General features: G+C 39.5%; 2 protein-coding genes across 5 annotated transcripts; one reads left to right on the top strand and one right to left on the bottom strand.

The window, feature by feature from the left end:
• Positions 1 to 1198: 1198 nt before the first annotated feature.
• On the bottom strand, positions 1199 to 13555 carry LOC121881494 (jnk1/mapk8 associated membrane protein). The gene is made up of 7 exons (XM_042389306.1): positions 13444 to 13555; positions 11548 to 11627; positions 10002 to 10156; positions 7843 to 8049; positions 4492 to 4673; positions 4268 to 4344; positions 1199 to 3423 (listed from the first exon to the last, which is right to left on the bottom strand). Exons 1-7 carry the CDS (start codon positions 13445 to 13447, stop codon positions 3205 to 3207), a joined length of 924 nt encoding a protein of 307 aa, XP_042245240.1. The 5' UTR covers positions 13448 to 13555; the 3' UTR covers positions 1199 to 3204.
• Positions 13556 to 17805: 4250 nt separating this feature from the next.
• LOC121913940 (G-protein coupled receptor 135) lies at positions 17806 to 23868 on the top strand. Of its 4 annotated transcripts, none has more exons than XM_042436801.1 (3): positions 17806 to 17994; positions 19334 to 19535; positions 20522 to 23868. In XM_042436801.1, the coding sequence occupies exons 2-3, from the start codon at positions 19420 to 19422 to the stop codon at positions 21870 to 21872; spliced, it is 1467 nt and encodes a 488-aa protein (XP_042292735.1). In that variant the 5' UTR covers positions 17806 to 17994; positions 19334 to 19419; the 3' UTR covers positions 21873 to 23868. The 4 variants fall into 4 exon arrangements, with proteins under 4 accessions (XP_042292735.1, XP_042292734.1, XP_042292733.1 ...); XM_042436800.1 differs by having other exon boundaries at positions 17806 to 18258; XM_042436799.1 differs by having other exon boundaries at positions 17806 to 18403.

The raw sequence follows: 23868 nt of genomic DNA, 5'->3' as shown, positions 1-23868 counted from the left end.
CCACCAAATGAATTATTCAGATCTGGGAACACAGCAACATCACTAAAAACAACTGGCTGTATTTCAGTCAATTTCGATCTCTTTACAGCACTGAAACTGCCTTTATTAGGGAAACAAATGATCAAGTGCTAACAGCTGATGTTGGTGATTGTACAACTATAATTCTACTTGATCTTAACTCAGCTTTCGATACTGTCCATCATGGATCGCCTTGACAGAAGGGTTGTCCTCAGGGATACTGCTTTAGATCATACTTGTCAAACAGAGCTTTCTCACTTGTTGGTGATGCCTCCTCTTCACTGGCCCCTCTGACATGTAGTGTTCCCCAAGGCTCAATCCTTGGCCTCCTGTTGTTCTCTATATAATGCTCCCACTAGTACATATTTGCAAACATATTTCTTATCATTTGTATGCAGATGACACTCAGATCTATGTCGCATTAAAAACTGTGAAGAATGCAGCCTAATCACCCAATGTCTTTATCAGGAATCAAGTGCTGAACATCCCAAAACTTACTCCAGCTAAATAAAAACCAATAAAATATATCAATAAATAATTGTATTAGCCACATCTTCTCTACTGAACAGTCTTGCCTCCTTGTTTACTTGCAGCCCAAAACCTGGGTGTAGTGTTAGATATGAACTCTCCTTTGACAAACAAGTCACAGAAGTTGTCAAGTCACACTTCCTCCAACTGACAAGTCTTTCAGAAAAGGCCTTTGCCCTCTTGCACTAACCTTGTGAAGATCATACATGTGTTAATGACATTGTGTCTAGATTACCAGTAGTCATTCGTTTCAGGGTTGAGCCAAAAACAATCTCACAAAATGCAGCTGCATGGCTTCTAACAAATACTGGAAGATCATTTCATTCCTGTTTTAGCCTCTCTTCACTGCTTACATGTCACTTTAAGAATTGATTTTAGAAATTTTACTGATCACATTTCAAGCACTTCATTCTACTTTCTTCTCTCTGAACCAACTCAGTAACCCGCCACAGTCCTATTCTAATTCAAAATGTGTCAAAACCAACAGCCAAATTAAATTAGGCAAATCTTGATAGAATAGATTCTTATAAAGTGTTGACACACTGAAATACTGAATCATCACTATATGTTGTGACACTTCTGCAAGTGTCACTCCTAAATGAACTTAGAGCAAAAACATGTTGCAGAACTATCCGGCAACTAAGACTCCAGGTCCTCTTTGTGTTTGCATTTATTTGTGGAGAAGCCTCATGAAACATTAACATTAAATACAAAAAAACAAGTCACTACAACATTTGTTTGAAGGTGGTCTGTAGGGCTTTTAAATATTAGTCTTTGATGCCAAAAATCTGAGTGTAAAATTCGTCACCCTACCCCTGGCAGGTTTGGAAAGCACAAAGAAAAGAGAGGAAAAGGAAGGGATGGCGGGTAGAAAGGCACATCAAAAGGAAAGAAAAGTGCAGAAAACCTACATTATCATTAACACACACAACAAAAAACATTTGATTGAGTGAAAGTGCATTCTTGTCTCACCACATGGTCCATTAATAGCCATGTCTGAGCTTTTGATCACATCACACTATGTTCCTCAGCAGACAGAGTTTGAACAGTTGTCATGGAATTATAGATGTTTCCATTTCTTGATTTTTCTGAGCACCTTTGTGTTGTCAAAAAAAAAACACCCAGTGTTCCAAACAGTTCCTGCAGTTATGTGGTTAACTTGTGCTCGACTCCAGTACTTCTAATCGCTTGTGAGAACAGAACACTGGTGCAGTGATGTCTGCTCTGCATGTACTGTGGATGGAGCTGTCTTACATTAACCTGAGGTAGTCAAATGTCAGGCAGATATACGTTTATGAGACTCATAAATACTTGAGGTGTGAGCTCACACTGACAGGGTCCAGTGAGCAGATACGGAGAACAAGTCGACTTTAAACTGTACAGGTAGGTTGACTGAATTTTACACTCACTGTAGAGCCAACAATACTGAACACACACTATTTACAAACATATATAGATTTACATGAATGTACACACACCTTCCACTAACCCATGTAAGCTGTACAAACATCACACTTCGCTTCAGGGCAGGAACGGGAAAAAAACAAGTGATGGTTGATCAGACAGGCTGAAACAACATAACACACCACAGACAGCTGCTGCTCTATCGACAGTGTCAGTGTTTATCTTTAAGGCGATACAATGCAGTAGAATATACAAGCACACACGTTATTTACATTTTTACAATCACCTACCTGGATGTATGACACTTAATTATATACATGAAGCTGAGTGAGTCTCTTTACCTCAGCCTGAGGTGCTCTGAGCAATCAGGACACTCTTAACTTTTCATTTCATTTTCTCACAAGAAAATGTACAAGGTGCACAAAAATATATATATAAAAAAAAAGAAATATGTCAACCCCCTTTGATGGTGGATGTTAAATAAATATAAGATAGGCAGGAAAGATGGGACTCCTCAAAAAACAGGATTTGAATGAGATAAGATGTAGAGCCGGAAACGTATCAATAATCAATAAGCTGTTTGGCTCATAGAAAATACAGTAAAAATACCAAACTCTGGTTCCAGCCTCTCCACTCTGAGCTTTTGCAGCTATTCTCTGTTTGGCTTCATTATCACTTCAGGTGTTTGGACTGTTGGACAGATCAAATACATCATTTAAAGCTCTGCTTAGAAATCTGTGATTGGCATTTGTCATTATTTTCAAAGACTAAATGATAATTGAAAAATAATTGATAATCTACTTTGAATAAACATAATCTTTAATTGCAGCCATGCTAACATGAAATATTGTAAATAGTTATGTGGGTACTCAAGCTCTCCACTTGGATCATGCAAAAAGAGTGAGGAACTAGTTTTCATGAATAATAATCCGGTGGAAGATTTCTGTTTAAAGAAGACGACACTTAACATGCCTTCATCTGACAAGCCAATCAGTGACCTTGTGGCCTGTTTACAAGTCATGAATGGAAACACACTAATGATTAAAAGCCTAGAGCAGGAGATCATGAAGTTGTTTCCCCAACATTAAATGTGCAGCCATGCTGAAAACCTTGTGATGTCATCACTACATGGACATTAACAGTTTGAGCAAGTTTGATCACATTAACTCTAATTCAAACCTGCTCTGTCTCTACTGATGGCTCAGAATCAGAAGCTGAAAGATTTTAGAGCAGCAATGAGTGAAAATTCATCTCTCAGTGTCCGTTGCCGCCCTCAGACAGGATGCGGCTGGGCTCGGTGAACTTGGCGGTGGCGATGTAGAAGAGGGCGGGACCTGGCACGAGGGCCAACAGCGGCAGGTCCTGCTCCAACTTGTCCAGTCGAGAGATAGAGATGATACCGTACGCATGGAGCAGCCAGTGGCTGAACAGCACGACCAGACGTTTCTTCTTAGCAACCAGGTTCTTAAAAGACTGAGGTGGAGGAGATGGAGGACACAGAGAGAGAGGAACAGGTTGGTAATAACACCAGGAGATCTAATGTTACCTACTCTCAAGAATTCCAATCAAGTTTCTAAACAGCTTGGAGTTTGTAAAAATGAAGCCCATCCTTTTTCCCCTTCTAAATCCATCTACATAGCAGACCATACCTGGAGAGTTACAATATAGATATAGATTCATAAACTGATGCAGTTGACAAATATATTATAAATTGCTAATTAAATATGAATTTAAATAACGTATTAAAAACCAACCAGCTGTTATAATTTGTTGGAGTATGAGCCAATCAGAGCTCCTTTTTCTGCTGTGTCAGTTGGACTTCATTTATTTTGAATATGATTTTCCTTTTAATGAAAGCAATCACTAAATGAAAAGTGAAAAGGTTTTGTGGCTTGTGAGCCAGAGTGTGATAAGAATGAACATTAGTTCAACAGAATAACAATAAGTCTAATTTAAAAGTCTTTCTGCATTTGATTTTCACATTACAAGTTTTTATTGTTAATTGTGAACTGCTTGAATTATTAACTGGCCAATTTAATTATGAGTTTTTTTCAGTTTGAGGTTTTCAATGCATAATTTAAGTTTTATTAAATTAATAATATTTATGAAATGTTTTATTTTATGAATTAACCATGATTAAAGTGAATGATAGAAAAGGTCTATAATTACTGTGATGGCACACTGCAGACTCTAAATAACACACACATTCCAAAACCTAATTCAAGAACTTCTCACTGACTTTTACAGTAAAAATTACTCACATAAATGACACGTGTCAAAAGAATTTTTAAATTATGAACACAGAAACAAACAGTACCTGTATCTCAGAGGCAGACATGTAAACAGCCAGCGTGACCAGAGACAGGACCAGTATGATGTAGGGAAACGCGTAGTCTGAAACACACACACAGACTGTCACTCACAGCTGCTCAACCTGTTCGGTTACTTTGTTGTGGAAGCTGAACAGATGAATACTGCTGCTTCTGCAATCAGTAAAACAACTCCACTCTGAAATAGTGAGCAGCCCTAACTGATACTCACAGAGCAGTCCTCCTCCCACAGCCTGCAGCACAGTGAGGATGGGGAAGAAGTACAGAGCGGCATAGATGCTCTTGAAGCGATCAGATTTGCCCAGACCGCACGCAATCTTCTTCACCAACAGAGGACGCAGCAGCATCATCAGCACCAAGCAGAAGGCGTAGTAGATTAACACGATGGTGTAGCTGAGGAAGAGAAAATATATACAATATTTTATTTAAAGACAAATGAACTTGACTGCCATCTTGAATAATGAACTAAATCATATATCAAAATGATTTAAGATAAATAAACTCACTTTATTTTATTTGGGCCTAACTAACAAATCTATTAACATACATAATGTATATACATAATGAGCTTTGTGAGGGAGCCACTTCTACACCATTCCTTGGAGTAATTATAGATAATTAACTGATGTACAAATTACATATTAATATTATCTCATCAAAAATAGCAAAAAACAGGAATTATTGGCAAAACTAGATACATGCTTAATTTCAGCTCTACATTATACTCAATTACTTCATTATTTATCCTCATATAAGTTACTGCAATATGGCTCTGACGAGTACGCGCAAAACAAAACTGAAAAAGATTTATCAACTACAAAAAATAAACTTGAGGTTGCTGAGTGTATTTATGGTGATTTCCTAACCCTAACCCTAACCCTGGTCCTAACCCTAACCCTAACCCTAACCCTGGTCCTAACCCTAACCCTAACCCTGGCCCTAACCCTAACCCTGGCCATAACCCTAACCCTAACTGCCTAACCCTAACCCTGGCTCTAACCCTAACCATAACCCTGGCCCTAACCCTAACCATAACCATAACCCTAACCCTGGCCCTAACCCTAACCATAACCCTAACCCTGGTCCTAACCCTAACCCTGGCCATAACCCTAACCCTGGTCCTAACCCTAACCCTAACGCTAACCCTAACCCTGGCCCTAACCCTAACCCTGCCTTCTGTCATCAGTTTCAGAATTTTTAACAGGGGTCCTAGAATCTGGAACTCAAGTAATTTTGTAAATTTATGCTCAGAGCTTTTTCCTCACTGTTAACTTTTAGTTCCTCTCTCTTTGTTTCAAATGTTTTTTATTGTGAAGCATCACACTTCCTGTCCACAGATTCTGCTTTGCACAGATGAGAACATGGATGTTGACTGTAGATATTTTGCTCCTGAAATATGATGTTGTTGTGGTGATGATGATGATGATGATGATGATGATGGCTTTTTGGCATCTCTTGTGGTTGTATAAATTATTCCCTTTTGATTTAACCTGTTATATTTTTTATCTGTTATATTTTATCTTCTATTTCTATATTGTGCAAATAAACAAACAAACAAAGAGGAACTTCAGTCACAGACACTGTCAATGAGCAATTAAGCTATAATTCAATAAAGACCTTTCTCACTGAGAAGTTTCACATTCTACACTTCTTATGAGTTCCACCTATGGGACTACACAGTATTCCACTTATAGCTTTCATCAATTTGCCTTTTTATCCATAAAACTTTCCTATGGATCACAGTAAAACTGCAGGTACATACTACACTGTATCAGAAAACATCAGCATATTCACAATGTTTACTTATTCAGTTTAACACTGCACATGCATTTCTCTAACTGTGCAAGTGAATAGTTGATTGATCAAAGAAATGAAACTCCTCTCTGCTTCACTTCCAGGGTTTATCTTTTGCAGCTATCTTCATATATCAGGACTTGAAGCTTTGAGCAGGTTATTCCACTCATGAATGATTAAAGTGCAAGTACTGTTCTCTCTTTATATAGAGACTCTATCAGTATTATGATTGTAAACTCTGGGAAAACATTACTTTCGCATCCCCATTAATGAGGAGAGGCTGCGGCCTAGTAACACCACAGAGCCACGGGGCGTCTCTGAAGCACTAAAGCAATGTTGGAAGAGAGGATTTCACAAAGATCCTGATTGATTATGTTGTGTCTATGCCGTCAGCAATGTTCACATTCTCTACCACAGACCTGGTACTGAACTACAGCTTCTCCTACTGGATGGAGCAGTTGGAGACACATTGATTCTGAGGGAGGTGAGGAATGTGCTCTTCATGGTTCTGGACAGCATTTGAACCATGGGGAAATGAGGAAAGCATATGGTCTGTAGCAGGACAAAGCCAAAAGCATGCCCCGGGGTGGTGCTGGAGAGTTGAAGGTGAGCTTAACAGAGGCTTCAGAACTGACAATCATCACATTTTTAGTTTTCTTCAGTATCCAGGGATAGTCGTCTGTACATCCATGTTACACTGCAAACAGGAGCTGCTAATTGCTGATTCAGCAGATGTTTATTGGAGACTATTTGCCAAAATGTTAACAAATATGGTCTAAAAATGGGGCTGAAAGAGAAAAGCAAAAATGATGATTAACGGGGTCTTGCTCTCCTGATGCTTTTATTTTTTCTGTCGTCATTTTGGTTCCCGATATGTTGGTGTTAAGCATGTTTCCATCTATCTATTTTTGACTTCCTTCATTTTCACACATAAGTCAAATTTCACACTGAGCTGATAAAATGCAGCAGAAGGTAAAAACTCTTGAGTTCCACTTTAAGGACGTGGAGATTTGAATGACAGGAGGAGCAGCGAGCTCACTGAAGAGCAGTCGCTTGTTGCAGCTGGAAGGATTACTGAACAATGAGACAAATCACCACATCTCCCCTACGGACACATACAGTCTGAATGGGAGACAGTTTCTGCACACTGTTCCAATATTTGAATGAACAATACTTATATTGACATTGTTGGTAAATCTTCTAAGCCTCATGATATAAAACAAGCATCTTACGTTACTATGATGAATAGAATGCTTCTGAGAGGTGAGGAAATGTAAAAATATCAAATGGATTTCCTGACTGCCCTGGTGGAGGCTGTTGAATATTCACATGTCCAGCAGTGGGAAATGCTACAAATTCAATTCCAAATAGAAGTCACATGTTTATAAATGCAACAATGAATCCATTAGCTGCCAACTATTTTGATAATCAATGAATTGTTTCATTTTCTTTAAGAAAAAAATGTCCAAATTCTCTGATTCCAGCTTCTTAAATGTGAACATTTTCTGGTTTCTTTAGTCGTCTATGACAGTAAAGTGAATATCTTTGGGTTGTGGACAAAACAAGACATTTGAGGACGGCTTTGGGAAACAGTGATCCACATTTTCATCAACGTCTTATGGACCAAATTAACTGATTAGTCAAGAAAATGAATTGACAATGAAAATAATCATTAGTTGCCGCTCTAAACTAGAACACTGTGACCAGAATGCCAGTGAAAGTCAGTGTGTTGTGACCTGAGACCTGCTGTTCTGTGGTCAGTACTTACAGCGGGTACACGGCTTCCTGGGTGCAGTGTAATGTGTTGATGTAGTCTGGACTGGGGTTATACAGCATGGTGTACCAGTCTGACAGCATCTGGACCCGGCAGGAGCGGATACTGAACATCCATACTGGCTCTGTGACCAGCAGGGTGACCACAGCTGACACGCTGCACTCCAGCATGGCTGTGATGTGCTGCAGCAGAGCGCTGGAGCTGAAGGCGACAAATAACAGAGTAAGCAGACAGTAAGGGGCGATACATTCTAACACACGAATGACACTATATTTTCTACCTCTCACTTCACTGCAGTAGCATGTAGCATCTGGAATAGTTTTCACTGAGTCTGAAGTGTTTTGAGGGCTACTGTTGCATTCTGGGTGCCTCTTGTTTTAGCCACGTCTGATGCCAGCTCACGCTTAGTGAAGAAACACCAGGGGAACCACAAAAACCATGCATGTGCAGAATGTACGGTAAGAATGTTCACACCTCATACTTGTGTGATATATATATCACACATCTCACACTTGTGATGTGTGATGTGTGTGTGTATATATATATATATATATATACAGTTTTATACTGTGTGCTTCAATTCAGGTGATACCACACATTTTGATTTGAATCTGATCTCACATAACTCCAGGGAAGGGATCATATTGCTTCACCTACCAACAAACCTGAAACCAATCATTCTTCTCTTAATGGAAAGTAAAAATAAAACATTACTCTCACTTTCAGTTTGACCTCCAAATAAAGCAGTTTATCTCATCTGGATAAACTGTTGGTTTGTCTCAAAGCTGTTTGATCATGTTACTCATGTTCCTTTACTAGTGAAGTCACTGTTTTACCAGATTTCAACCATTACCTTGGAGAGGGACATATTATCATAACTGATAAAAAAAAACAGACCCAAGCTGTAATAAATCAGAATTGTCTTGAAACATTTTAAAGGACGGGTTCACAATGTTTCAAGTGTGTCTTCAAACAACAGTCAGGTTTTCCTCGCTGTAATCATTCCTCCTGTTCATACTGGATATTAAAAGATCCTTCAAATGTGCTTTCAATGTAAATGATGGAGGCCAAAATCCACAGTGTGTCCACACAGTCATTTAAAAGTTGATGTGAAGCTTATATGAGTCTTCATCAGTCTGAGTCATATCAAGTGGATATCTGACACATTTACAGTCTTTTTAGCATCAAATTCCCTCTTTGTGTTTCCTCAGACAGTGTTTCCCTGTTGAGCTGTGGTGGAAGTATAGTAACAAAAAGACTGTAATGTTGAAAGATATCTACTTGATTTGACTCATTTGGATGCTGAAGCTTCATTTTAGCTTCAGATAAACTTTTAAACACACACACAGAAGGAGGACTGTGGATTTTGTCCTCCATCACTTCCATTGTAAGGTCATTATGAAGGGATCTTCTTATGTTCAGTATGAACAGGAGGAATGATTACAGCAAGAAAAACATGTTCATGTGGGCTCCTGACTGCACTTGAAAAAATTGTGAACTCGTCCTGTAACATAAAACCTGTGTGCACAAAAATGCAAGAAGAGAATTAGTGAGTTCTGGCTTTGTATGTGAGTTCAATGAACTTTAGCTGCTGGATGGTAACACTCTGTGGCCCTGTTTACACCTGGTATTAACATCCGTCTGGGGTGATCCAATCACAAGCGGACAGCTCTAAGTACAGGTGTAAACGAACCCAAGACGCGTTGAGGATGGATTGAGATCCGATCACTCAGACCACATTATTCAGAGATGTGTAAACGCAATGCATCCTGGGCCACACTGAAGGACCACCTACTCAACTGACGTCCTCTATTTTCCAGCAGACTAGACACAGGACCCTCCGTCCAAAGCTTTTCAACTTGTTTGATAACAGGATAAACAAATTATTTTGTTTTTCATGTGAATTAAGAACGTAATCCACCTCCCATTTTTTCCTGTTTTTCCTGTTCCCCTAACCGCTTTCCCTCTTCAAATCGACAATTAGAAAACAAATTAAACCATTAATTTTTCGCTTGTCTGTCTAAAAAAAATATTTCAGAAGCTAAACGTTTCTGGATAGTTTCCTCTGTCCTGTATGTTGGTCATTATCCTGAATAAAGAAAAGCATGCGTGTGTGTGTGTGTGTGTGTGTCTACTCTACTGTGTGTCCACACCTCTTCTTTCCAGAGTACCACTCGATGAAGAACCAGTGCAGCACTAGTGGTAACATGGCCATGAAGCCCAGATAGAGCCAGTCGTAGAGCTCAGGGGACTCTGTGCAGCGTTCACACACCTTCTGGACGTTGGCCCGTTCTCCACGAGGACACACCTGACAGCACAGAGGGATTAGAAGCAACCCAACAAAAAACTCCCAAGCCAGTTCCTTACATAGAAGAAGCTGATGTTCTCCTCATATCCTCTGTGTAGCATTCTGTCCCTTTACAGCACTAATATATGTGTCCTGCAGAGGTGACGGATGGATGTCCACTTTGATGTTAGTACACCAACTACAGAGATTATACAAAGTCACATTGAACATCTGGATTCACTACCTGCTGACAGGAAGTAGAACTCTGTCACTCTCTTTTCAAAATTCCCTTTAATGCATGTCTCCATTCCACCATTTACCATGGCAAGAGAGATCATCCTCAGGGCATCAAGGTGCATTATGGGTGCAGGAGGTCTGCATGCACAAATATGCTGATTACAGCCAGCCAAAAAGAGATTTCACTTCCCTGCTAAAGTGATGGCTTTTGTAAAAACAGAGGTGACTCTTACACTAATGTTCCTTACAGCTTCATTCACACATGACATGACAGTTGTGGAAAGAGGCAGCAGAGAGCAGAGAGGGCTAGAACAGCAGGGAGTTGTGTTTTTTTGGGTTTATTTACAGGCTGCATCATTGATGGATTTTTAAAACTTATTTTGCAGTTGAAGCCTTAATTACTCATGAGTGTGAAGGATGTTCACTCCCGCTCCTCACAGTGAGTCCACTGATACTTCTTCATGTCAGTTCCATCATGTAAAGCAGCTCTGGGGAGTTTTCTTGAAAACGAAAGTCTATTTTTGAGATGTGAAAAAAGTTTTGAATGCATTTCCTTCCTCACAAAACATTTGCAATGTTACTTTTTGAAGTACAGTATTTTAAATCCTGTATTGTTTACAGTAACTAGCTTGCAGTCTTGTTCTCACCTGTAGATGATTGGAATAGTTTGAATCCATTGGGGGGGAACTGTGTATCGCCTCACCAATGTGCACATATATGTGCATGTGCCTGCTCATAAAAAAACTGCTCCATAGTGCTACTAGTGGACAGAAACTCCACAGAGTGTCTTTAAAATGATCGGAGAGGGAATTCTGCCGTCTGCTGTATAAAGTCCAACATGCACACACACACACACACACTGAATGACAGGATGTTCATTTTATTCCTATTAGCTCACATGCTGTATGTGAAGAGTTTGCTGGATATTCATTTATTCATCCATGCAGCTGTTATGAATGTAAATGTATAATACAGAGAGAGAGAGCTGCTCCAGTTGTAGACTGACTAGATATGAGAAGAGTCTCCTCAACAACTTACAACTGTCTCTTGTACAGTGTTTAGTATAGACCCACAATTACAACAATTCTGTTTCTTATTGCACTGAGACAGAGTCCCAGAGTCCCAGATCCCCCCCCCCCCCCCACACACACACACATCTGATGTTCAGTACTCACACCACAGTCTCCCTCCACTGATCCATTGACCATCATCCTGCCACAGTACAGGCCTGGACACGTTAAGCTCATGGCCACAGCTGCAAGGACATGCAAACACCTTATATAACATCATATGTACTGTAGTCAGCAGTGGAAGAAGTATTCAGAGCCTTTACTTAAGTAACAGTACCAATACAGCAATGTAAAATACTCTATTACAATTAAAAGTCCTGTATGAAAAATCCTTCTACAGTAAAAGTACATAAGTATTATGAGCTTGATGTAGTTAAAGTATTGCAGTAAAAGTACATAAGTATTATGAGCTTGATGTAGTTAAAGTATTGCAGTAAAAGTACATAAGTATTATGAGCTTGATGTAGTTAAAGTATTGCAGTAAAAGTACATAAGTATTATGAGCTTGATGTAGTTAAAGTATTGCAGTAAAAGTACATAAGTATTATGAGCTTGATGTAGTTAAAGTATTGCAGTAAAAGTACATAAGTATTATGAGCTTGATGTAGTTAAAGTATTGCAGTAAAAGTACATAAGTATTATGAGCTTGATGTAGTTAAAGTATTGCAGTAAAAGTAGTGGTTTGGTCCCTCTGACTGATATATTATTATATATGACATCATTAGATTATTAATAGTGAAGCATCAGTGTTAGAGCAGCATGTTACTGTTGTAGCTGCTGGAGGTGGAGCTAGTTTACACTACTTTATATACAGTTAGCTAGTTTAGTCCAGTGGTTCCCAACCTAGGGGTCGGGGCCCCTCCAAAGGGTCAGCAGATAAATCTGAGGGGCGGTGAGATGATTAATGGGAGAGGAAAGAAGAAAAAACAAAGTTCTGATACACAAATCTGTTTTCAGTTTTTGGACTTTTTCTCTAATCTTTGATTTTTGGTGAAATATTGGATCATTTGAACATTTATTGAAATGAAAGCATGTGAGAAGTTTAGAGGTAAAAATCACTATTTGGTGGAGCTGTTAACAACTCATAGACATGTGAAATGTGACCCCGACTACACACTGCTTTTTGTAAGACGTCAAAAGCCAAAAAGGTTGGAAACCACTGGTTTCATCTTTAACAATGTGTTGTATTTTAAAAGCTTGTTATATTATCCATTGTGTCAAATCTTCATCTGAAAAGTAACTAAAGCTGTCAAATAAATGTAGTGGAGTAGAAAGTACAATATTTCCCTCTGAAATGTAGTGGAGTGGAAGTATAAAGTAGCATCACATGGAAAGACTCAAAGCACAAGTACCTCAAATTGTACTTAATAACAGTACTTGAGTAGAAGTACTCAGCACTTTGCTACAGGTACGTGAATGGTTTCAAACATAAACACTCTGAGTAGTTTTTTTTTCTTGTTGCAGTGTTTCTAAGTTCCCATATACTTCATATTTTCCACGTGAAAGCTGAGGTGAACTGTATAAAGTAACGTTAAAAGCATGATGCTGCTCAGGTCAACAGTATTTTATAATGAGTTATATCCAACTTTAAAAAGAGGTGTAACGTTACAGTTTGAATGGTCTCCCAAACAGAAGCAGAGAGAGGACAGTAACAGCTGCCGACAGCTTCTCTGTTTATTGTCATTTCAGAACATCTTCATAAAGATAAAGATGCGGTTACGTTTATTATATCACACTAATGTTTCAAGCTTCCTGGAAAGAAGCTCAGTGATAGCTCAGGACCAACCCAACCCAAATATCGAAGAATGGCACATATTACTTTCACTAGTCGCTCTTTAAACTATCATGTATAACGTTACAGTCACCATTTTATTTACGAGAGACGTCTCCTGATGATCAATTTGGGGCGGTTTATTTAGCTAATAAAACAATACTATTACGTAGAGTGGCTAGTGTAATGTATCTTAACGAGTCAACTATTGTAAGATAAAAGACACTTACTCATTCTGGCCCAAATAACGATTAAACAAAAGGTTTCCAGCCTCAGTGTAGTTAATGTATTTTCATTTAGCACACAAACCGGATGCAGACTGAAACAAGGTAACACAAACAGGAAGTCGCGGTCTTCTTCTTTTGATGAAATTTGCGGCAGATTAGACGCAGCAAAGCTGCCCTCCACAGGGCATCTGTAGAATTACATTGAATCAGTTAAATTCTTATTAGAGTAAAGTGCGATAGAGAAAATTAGTAACAGTTTTTGTTGTTTCACAATGTTCCGCGATGAGTATTGATTTCAATGGATGATCTGTAACTCCAGGTTATGACAGAGTTTACAGAGTGATGCTTCGTTTAGTGTGCTAGTTGGTACCGAAGATTTTTGGTATGAGTTTTTATTTTACTGGAATAAATTCTATCTCAATACTAATTTGAATATTGTAAAATAAATACAGATAATGGCGGTTGAAATGCAGCCTGCATCCTTTTCATTGCATGGCAGCCATCTACTGGAGGTATTACGCACTGTCCATGTTCTCTCCAAAAATAAATAAATAAATGACCATTCTGCCTTTCTACTCCCGTGTCCTTCTTATTCTGGTCTCCTCCATTTAATTTTGTTAATATTATTTGATACATAGCTGAATGTTTCATTGTAATATATCATAAAATATTATTGTATTATTGTAAAATATTATTATATTATTATATTCATTTGTCCGTCTTGCTATGTAGAGAGAAAAAAATGTTTGGGGGGGGGGGGGGGGGGGGGGGGGGGGGGCTGTTTATTTCACAAAATAATGTATTGTTATTTACAAATCACCAATATTTGTTAGAATTCGTGAGTCAAAAGTAACCAACACTGGTTATGTGTGCAGCGTTTCACTTGATGTTGCCCAATAAGAATTCAGAATCTCAGACACTGGTTCTAAAAATTGTATCGACAGGAAAGAGGCAGAGGAGAAAAAAGTGAAATCAGCTGGGGCAGTGTAGGCGAGGCATCAAGGCTACTGTGGCTGCAGGACATATCATTTTTTGAGGCGCATAAGGCCAAACTGAGGGGGCATGGTGGTCATGGCCCCCATTAAATTCCTGCCCTGCTTGAAACATACTCATTTGTGACTTTCCCTTTATAATATACACATCACTATATCACATCACATGTGTCAAAATCCACTCATGACCTTGTACTACATGGTGGATCGGTTTCTGTTTCAATGAATTTACTTATCGCTGTCCTGCTGACGAAATTATGCAACTGTTCTGATAACCATTGCATCTCTCTAGCCTTCTGTTTGTTTGCTCCACAAGCACATGAGCATCCAAGCTGTGTGCCCATCTCTTCATCCTCCCTCTTTCTCCCTATTTTCTCCTCCTGTCCTCTCTTGTCTCTCAGGCGTCTCTTTGCTGGACCAACACCCATCCTGGATCTGCTCTGCTTCCATGGCTGTTGGTGCCATTTCCTGAGGTTTTGGATCTGGTTTCCCATCCTGCAGGAGTTCAGCCTGACCTCATGTCTCTTGCTCTGAATGACATCTTTATCCTTCTCTCTCTCCTGTGTGAATCATGCCTTTTCTTGTCTCTTCTTCCATGTATGTGAATGGTGTAATGTGAGTCTCCCCTATATCCATATGTAGTCTGTCCTCCTCCCAGGTCTCCATGGTAATAGAAGTGGCATGCCTCAGGTCCTATTCTGTTCTGGTGGCACCCAGAAGCTGCTTGGCATCCTCTTGATCACATTCTTCATATAAATCCATTATAATTCTGTTATGCTGTTCAATGCTATATTGTGTAATTTGTCTATCTATATTGTGTTCTGTACACACATCTATTGCACATCTCTGTCCTGGGAGAGGGATCCCTCCTGTTGCTCTGTAAAGCCCCCTAAGGCAAATTTGTGAATTGCGATATTAGGCTATACAAATAAAATTGACTTGACTTGTATTCCTTTGTTGTCTCCTCATGGACAATCATAAATAACCATGGTGTGTTTGCCACTGTGATCCTTGTACATGGGTCTGTTGCACTGAGAGCACCAACTGCTGATGTTTCAAACATTGTAGTGAACTATGCTGACAGTCATGTGAAGCTGATCCCACTCAGGCACACTCACCACATCTGGACCTTGTGGGGTACAGTTGGGATCATCATCTTCAGAGACTACAGATGCATGAATCTGTCCTCTGAATCTCCTCCTTAGCAGCACGTCTATAACCATGTTGTGAGAAGAATGTCAAAAAGTCAAGTCAAATCAAAATCAATTTTATTCATATAGCGCCAAATCACAACAGAGGTTATCTCAGGGTACTTTTCACAGAGTGCAGGTCTAGACCATATTTTCTTGGACCCAACATTCCCAAATGAGCAAGCGCTTGGCGACAGCGGCAAGGAAAAATTTTCCTTAAACGGTAAGAAACCTCAAGTAGAACTGGGCTCTGGGTGGGCAACCATCTGCCTTGACCGGTTGGGTTGAGAGAAATACAACCAGTCACAACACTGTTAATAAGGAACAAAACAACACAGTATTTTCAAGTGGACCCCCAGTCACATTTTCAAACAACTGCATTTTATCTTGGTTTAATTTTACCTCACTGTGACAAAGTGGGTGAGAATACACCATTTGTCCCTATTTTCACCGTCAATGCCACATTAACCATGCTTGTTAATTGTTTGTTTAGCCATAGGTCCATGATCAATCTGTAACTTGCAGACACATACTATCCCAGGTTTGTTTGTGGTTTGCATTATGTTTGGTTACAGTTCACATACCAGCAACATTTTTGGTTAAAGTAAAATAGAGACAAGTATTTTTAAGTTTAGTTATTGTTTATTGGGTCAGCTCTGCTTTTCATAAGTTAATCATTTTCTTTCTGTGCTACTTACCATACCCACCATGTGCTCCACAGACAAGAGGAGGAGGCACCTAACAATGTCCTTTATTCATACACTGGGTGACATCATCAGTGATGTCACTGGGTTGGATCATGTGGGGGGTGGTGGTAAACTATGTCAAGTAAGTTATTTACTGTGACTGTGATCTGTTTATGTATGGTTGCAAGTGTGTTATATGGTAAGCTATGGAAAAGTGTTCCACCTTGGAGGTTAGTGAGATTGAATAACTTTATCTCTTACCTTCTTTACTCTCTTACCTTTTAGGAGAGACATGGGATGTACCTGCAGCAATGGTACAGTCCAGATTGCCTCTGATGGACTGCTGATGGAAGGGTCTATTTAAGCAGTTGCTTTTTGGCTGTTAGGGGGTTAGTATGTCAGTGTGTAGCTGTGTGCGCTTGATAAATTAATATAGGTTGAGTTGTTATGAGTTGAGTTTTGATCAGTTAGACCAACTGTTTAGTTGGGGTTTTTTTGTTTTTTGCACATATTTTTTGTTACATGTGTAGCATGGTACCACTTTTTCTTGTAAATAAACCACCTTTTGATACCTGGACGAGGTTTCCTTTGTCTGCCTCCTACCAAGTGACCAGCTAATCCGGTCAGGCTACACCACACTCAAATTTACTTGCAGAATGCAACAAGTCAAAAGTTTGCTGTCAAGAGTATTAGAATCAGGTCAATAGTTAGTTAGCTGTAACACAACAGGTAAGCAGCTAGTTAGCTCTAACACAACAGGACAGCTGTTAGTTAGCTATAACACAACAGGTCAGCAGCTAGTTAGCTAAAACACAACAGATCAACAGCTAGGTATGTATGGTGGAAGTATGTGTGAATGTGAGGTATAAGGACTGCTTTATTTTATTAACCGTATGTGTGGCTTTACACTCTCTTCCCTTTGTCTTTTTGTTTTGAACTTTTCCCCAAGGGGAGCTTTTATGCCAGAGAGAGAGACCATGTGAATGCTTTGTTTCTCTATACATGCAGAAAATTATGCTGATCTGTGGTGTCTGGCAATAAAGTGCTGAAAGACAGTCCTGGGCAGAGTAAGACATGCATACAAATAAAAATAATAAAGTTTCAGTTTGATTAAATTTTCAGTTTTAATATTGGCAGACACAGACTTCCATATCTGGTGTCATGGTGGTCAAACTGGATTAAGAGCTAGCTCTAAATGGACCAACCATCAAAACACTGAGACATAGCCTACCCTAAATTGACAACAGCTATTTTACTCAAAATGGGCTGTTTATGTTGCCCATGTTCCGACCATTGGCAACACCTCACTTTTATTTGAAAGGCTAAATAACTGATGTAACCTATTAATACAATGGTAAACGCATTGTTTGTACAAAGCCAATTGTCATATACGCAGGCTACTATACATCAGTTTTCACCTTATAATGTCATTTTATTTATACAGGGACATAAATGCAAAATCGATCACCAGTTACCATGGCAACATGGTTCATAAAGAAGGCGTGGTTTCAGAGAAGGAGAGAGGGGATAAGACGCAGGTAGAGACAGATGCGAGTGGAGGTTACACAGATGTTAAAACGGGAGCATCAAAGAGGCAGAAGCAGAGCTAGGTTTTCTTTCTCCTCACAAGAGGTTGGGAGCCGCTGTTTTCTCCGATCTCTTCGGCGGCGTTAGACACAGCTGATGGTAAAGAAATGGACTGACTTTCTTCTCCTCTCCTTATGCAGGATTGCAAAGGCCAAATGGAAACGCTACATGTAGCCTACAGTGTTGTTTGTAACGACATGGAGTTGTGCATATATCGCTACCGTGGCTTTGCTGGATATGCAGGCTGTGTTCTCTCAAAAATATCCAGAAGAAAACACGTTTCGGGCTCCGTTAGAACAAAGCTGGAACATCAAGAAAACAGTTTGGACCTTAATAACGTATAAAGACAACGACTTGTTCCGTGTAGGTTTTCAAAACAAGACTGTGTGACTGTGGACAGGCTGGTAATGTATCATGTAATTTAGCAAACATGATGCTTCAGCAAGATATAAATACGACTCTTTCTCAAATTTTGATGGAATGTTAACAAAATACAAATAACTTCCCGGTAAGTTATTTGTCTGTTCTCGAGGTATAGGCCTGTAGCTAAATGTTATGTTTTTATAAAGCTTTGTTGTGATAACACCTAAATAATGCTAGCTGCAAATGTAGTTACACATCACACTCCGGCGTTATAACTGCATATAAATACTACAGAATGTGTGTAATTTTCGAAGCAGTGTAGCCACAGTATTACTCTACCTTATTACCTATGTCAAATACAGAAATGCAGTGATACTTTATATCATATGGCAAAAACTGGCAAAGTACTACATTGTAATTTGGTGTAATTTAGTATAGCTTATTAGTTAAATAATAATTGTGAAGCACACATTTGGCCAGTGTATGTTTAAATGAGATTACAAATAGATTTCCACCTAGAGAATTCAAATGAAACAAACAAAAACTACAGGTGGCTCCATCTTCTTGACACTTAGATGAGCAATGAATCATATCACAGTTGGAAATTCTAGATAATAACCTTCTCTGAAGTTGAATTTATGTGACAAAATTGCTAAATCTGTCGGCGTTACGCATGCATTTTTCATGATGGGCTCCTGTTGATCGATGGTGGCATCAGTCAATGACCTCTTAATCTTGAGAGCTGGGCTTAAATAGAAGAATGTCGCTGGGGAGCTATGTGGCATATAAAATTCATAGCCAGAAGCTGCTCTAGCAATGGAGCATAATTGATGTTACACATAATTACTCACAGGTCCAATTACTGACAGTTTTCAACAGTGGTGTAAAAATGGTCAGATGTAATTTCTTTTAATCTCAAAACACATTTGTTTTACTTTACTACTAACCAGAACAAACTATATATTGCACTATGACAGATATTTCAAACAGGCCTAATAAATCAGCATTTGTCAGATGATGAAAATCGAAAACTACAAATGGATGAGAAGGAGTTGTCATCTATGTTTGAATCCAGGACACCAGCACGGACTCAAAATCTGAATGGATATGTGTGTGTGAGACGAGGGATGAGTGTTCTTGTACTGTTTTTGTGCTTCATCGATGGATACACCTGTTAGCACAGCCCTGCGGGGCAGCAGTGGCAGCAACTATACAGCTGACACCTCAGGTCTGAGCTTCAACAACCAGCTGAGCACTGCCTCACCTGTTGTGCCAAGGTAATTCATCCACTGCTCCGTTTTTCCTTTCTGCTTTTGGAATTAAAGCTACACTGTACACATTTGCATGTGGGTGGCATCAGAAGAGAGTTGAACTGCTTGAATTATTTGACTAAGAGAGGCAGTAGGTTATCTTAGAATTCTGTCGGCAGAGGGTATTTCAATAAAAGCGAGAGTTCTCTGGCACCTGTACCACCATACACCTTTTCCTCGAGCTAGAGTGATCTGTAGCTGACACAAACAAGAAGGTTATATTTTTACAGTAAAATAATTGATATCAGCACCTGAAAACAGCTCCTTAAGTGCTTGAAAAATTAAATGTTTTTACAGAAAAACCATATCAGACAAAGCTTATTCAAAGCATTTTTCTCTGTATTTTTATATGTCCTGAAATATGTCTGGAGGGGATCTTTATGAACTATGACTAGCATAGCCCATTGAACAGAGACAATATACCATCACGTTTTCTGATAAGCAATATAGGGTTTCTACCCAATGTCACTTTGTTGTCCTGTAGTGAGAAATGGAACTAGTTATGACTGAAGGCCTGGAAGACCAGTAAAAATTGGGTGTGTAATTGTTTTTTTTCTGCTGGCAGTTAGCAAAATTATTACAGTTTTTGTATTGATTACACAGAAATACAGATCTATAGTAATGTTTACTCATGTTGACTCATTCTATGTTTACTCATTCTTTAAGATGGTTGCAGACTAAATTTTGACAGTTTTGTACTATATTTTATCTATTATTTAAGGTCATTTAGATAACATTTACAATTTGAGAACATTATATATGGCAAAGTAAGGTATCCAAAAAAGTATGGTTTTGGTATCAGTACTGAAAGTACTGTATCACAGTAGTATCAAAACATTTCATACAGCACTCCATCCTAATAAAGATTGTAATTTTCTTCAATATGCATGAAGTGTTAGTTGTATACATACTATTCTTGTTGTACAATGATTTCTCATATTTTTGTTTTTTAGGGTTGTTTCCATAGTGACCAGCCTAGTGACTGCCACTACAGAGGCAACAGTGAGAACCACAGGGAACATATCAGTGCTCAGAGACCAAAGAGGGAGCGAGCTCAGCCAAATCCATCAGGCTTCGACCCCATCGGTGCTTAGCGCTGCTGAGAGCAACTCGGTCCTGCAGGGCATCACTGTGGCAGCTCAGGCCCTGGTACTCCTCTCCATCTTCCTCCTCTCCAGCCTCGGTAACTCAGCGGTTGTCATCGTCATCATCAAACATCGACAGCTCCGGACAGTGACCAATGCTTTCATCATGTCGCTGTCGCTGTCAGACTTCCTCACAGCTGTTCTATGCCTGCCGTTCTCCTTCGTCATGCTCTTCAGTAAGGACGGTATTTGGATGTTCGGGGATCGTTTCTGCGTGGCCAATGGGTTTTTCAACACCTGCTTTGGCATCATCTCCACCCTGACTATGACATTGATCTCCTTTGACAGGTACTACGCCATAGTCAGACAGCCACAGGCTAAAATAGGGCGCCAGAAAGCCACTCGGTTGTTGATAGCTGTGTGGTTAACTGCAGTCATTTTCTCTCTGCCTTGGTATCTGTTAGTCCGAACACCTACAGAAATACATAAGCGAGGTTTCTACCACTGTATGTATGTATTCCACTCTGGCACCTCACGCATGGGAACAGCCTACAGCATCTGCCTTATCGTCGTCTGTTATTTACTGCCCTTTTCCCTCATGTGTTTTTGTCATTATAACATCTGTAAGACAGTTCGGCTCTCTGAAATACGAGTCAGGCCGGTGACCACATATGCATACTTACTGCGCTTCTACAGTGAAATGCGCACAGCCACCACAGTTCTCATTATGATTGTTTTCATCATTTTTTGTTGGGGACCGTATTGTTTAATGGGATTGGTCACAGCAATGGGGGACTACACATTCAACCCTGCAATGGACACAGTTGCCATCTGGCTAGCCTGGGCAAATGGAGCCATCAACCCTCTGATCTATGCCCTGAGGAATCCCAACATATCCATGTTACTGGGGCGCAGCCGAGAGGAGGGCTATCGGACCAGAAATATAGCAGCTTACTTGTCCAGCCAAACGCAGAACCGTGAAGTCCGGCTTAACCAAGCAGAGAGAATAAGGGACCGCTATGTGAGTCGGGTGGGGGTGAATAATAACAGCCGACTGTCGAGTTCAAGTCCAGGAAAAGGAGGAGGGGGAGGAGAGGTGGCAATGTGGGCCTGTAAAAACCCTGCTGTGTTCTTCTGCAGGGATGCCCAGCCTGACACTGCAACACTACCCAACACTGTCAGTGCACCAAAAATGAAGACAGCTGACACCAGCCTGTGACATTTTGGATAATATTTGAACCATCTAATAGTTGCTTTCATCTTATATGTTTGGTATGGATCTAAAGAATGCTGTTGTTGGTTTGTGACATTTACAGACTCAAAAAAATTTTGTGATCCAAACCACCACCTGATTTTGTCCCAGCAATCAACAAAGGCTAAATCAGTTTGTAGATGGGGTTCTACTGAAATGTGGGAAGACAATGCTGGTGAGGGTGATAACTATTCAAAAGGCTATTGTTGTCCAGAAGTAAAATGATGATGAAATAAAATTAATTTATTTGGTGAGGACACCATGAAGTCCTGCAAAGGATCCATGTGCAGGACCTCTGGAACTCCCACTGTGATTTAGTTAACCATGAAAGGTTTGTGTTGTGCTACAAAGGTCATCATGTCAGATATCATTTTGTATGTAAATGGCAATGCAGCATGTGGATGTGGAAAACTGATAAAAACTTGAGCATTTTCTTAATCCTAATTCTTCCATGCTTTAAATGTAATGTACTGTACATGTCATTTTCAGACTGTCCTCGCCAGAGAAACCACAGCAGTGGCTGTTTGTTCAAATGCTTAAAATGACCTAAGTTTACTGTTTCCTAACAAGCAACCTCTTTTGGTCATGTGAATAATAACGAGACTGTTCTGTATCAGAAGCAGGGTCAGGAGTAGACGGAACCTTTAATGGCCAGCTGCTCACTCTAGAAAGTGTCAGAGCTGAGTTTGTCCACACATCCTTGTGAAATACAGTTTTTCTAGAAGCTTGCTGATGTACTCTCACTTGTTGGAGAATAACTGTAACTGGCGAGCTAACTGCTAAGAGACTAGCTAGCTAGCCACACTAGCTAATGCTACCCAGTCACGATGGTAAATACTAGATTGGATCAGCTGGAGAGATGAACTCTCTCGAGTGTGGTTAGGGTTAGAGTTATGGTTAGGTTAAGATTGGGGTTAAGGTTAGGGTTAGGTTAAGGTTAGTGTATAGATCTCACTAGAATTTCGCAAATTGCAAATCTTTGCTTGAATATTTGTGTCAGTTTATACTCCAGCAGAGCAGGTTACATACTAAAGAAGACGATGTGACACAGTTAATAGGCTATGATAGCTTCCTCTGCTTTGCATTCTCCAGCTCTGCATTCATATGGTCATAAAGGAGGTGGTCAAGGTGGCTGGTTGGTTGGTTGGGTGTACAAAGTGTCTGACTGGGACACAGGAGACAACAATTGACAATTCTGTTCTCATGAGCAGTCAATGTTGGTCTCTTTAAACCATGATGATCTTCTAACCTTAACCAAGCAGTTTTAGTTGCCTAACCTTAACCAAACCTTTTCTGAGCATCAGAAAATGCTCAGATGATTTGTTTTTGTAACAGTCATATGGGTTACTTTGGATACAGCACTGACAAATGACCTGTTTTGTTTTTAAGGTGTGAGGACTTGTTGCATTTGTGCCTGTCTGACTGTTGTGGCATTATTTTTGAGTCATGGCGTATGGCATTAGTTTTTATTGCATTTATGATTGTTAATTTTTGTAAAGGTATTAGCTTGAATGTGTCTCAACATGTTTTGGGTTACATTCTTAAAAATATAGCACGGAAACGTTTTAACCTTGTGAACCAGAAGTGATCTCTGTTACAACAGAGACAAACTGTTGAATAATGAATAGATATACTCTGAGATAAGTTTAGATTGCAAATTAAGTAGTACACATTGACATCAGACATATGGATTAGTTGACTTGAAGTGCAATCAGCCACTTAACACAAAATGACCACAAGTTATCAGCAGTGGTTCACAAGTGTCAAAGTCAGTCTGTCAATGACTACTGAGAGTTCAAGGTTTCCAGCAGGGCTACACTGTGGGGCTAGAACAGTGACAGTTAAATTTTGGCATTGAAAACAAAACATGAACTTTGCATTGAAACATTAAAACACTTGTATTGGAAAAAGTTGTATTGGCACTGAAATTAGTATTGGCACTGAAAAAAGTTCCACTGACAAA

The sequence above is a fragment of the Thunnus maccoyii genome, chromosome 16 (assembly GCF_910596095.1).
Source record: "Thunnus maccoyii chromosome 16, fThuMac1.1, whole genome shotgun sequence".
NCBI classification, from domain to species: domain Eukaryota; kingdom Metazoa; phylum Chordata; class Actinopteri; order Scombriformes; family Scombridae; genus Thunnus; species Thunnus maccoyii.
This window is presented reverse-complemented; position numbering and strand designations above follow the sequence as displayed.

Coding starts and splice junctions, on each gene's coding strand:
- LOC121881494 (XM_042389306.1), bottom strand. Junction 8,050..10,001: donor TGGTACTCTGGAAAGAAGAG/GTGTGGACACAC, acceptor TGTCGCCTTCAG/CTCCAGCGCTCTGCTGCAGC. Junction 4,345..4,491: donor TGTGGGAGGAGGACTGCTCT/GTGAGTATCAGT, acceptor TGTGTGTTTCAG/ACTACGCGTTTCCCTACATC.
- LOC121913940 (XM_042436801.1), top strand. CDS start 19,420: ATGGATACACCTGTTAGCACAGCCCTGCGGGGCAGCAGTGGCAGCAAC. Junction 19,536..20,521: donor GCCTCACCTGTTGTGCCAAG/GTAATTCATCCA, acceptor TTTGTTTTTTAG/GGTTGTTTCCATAGTGACCA.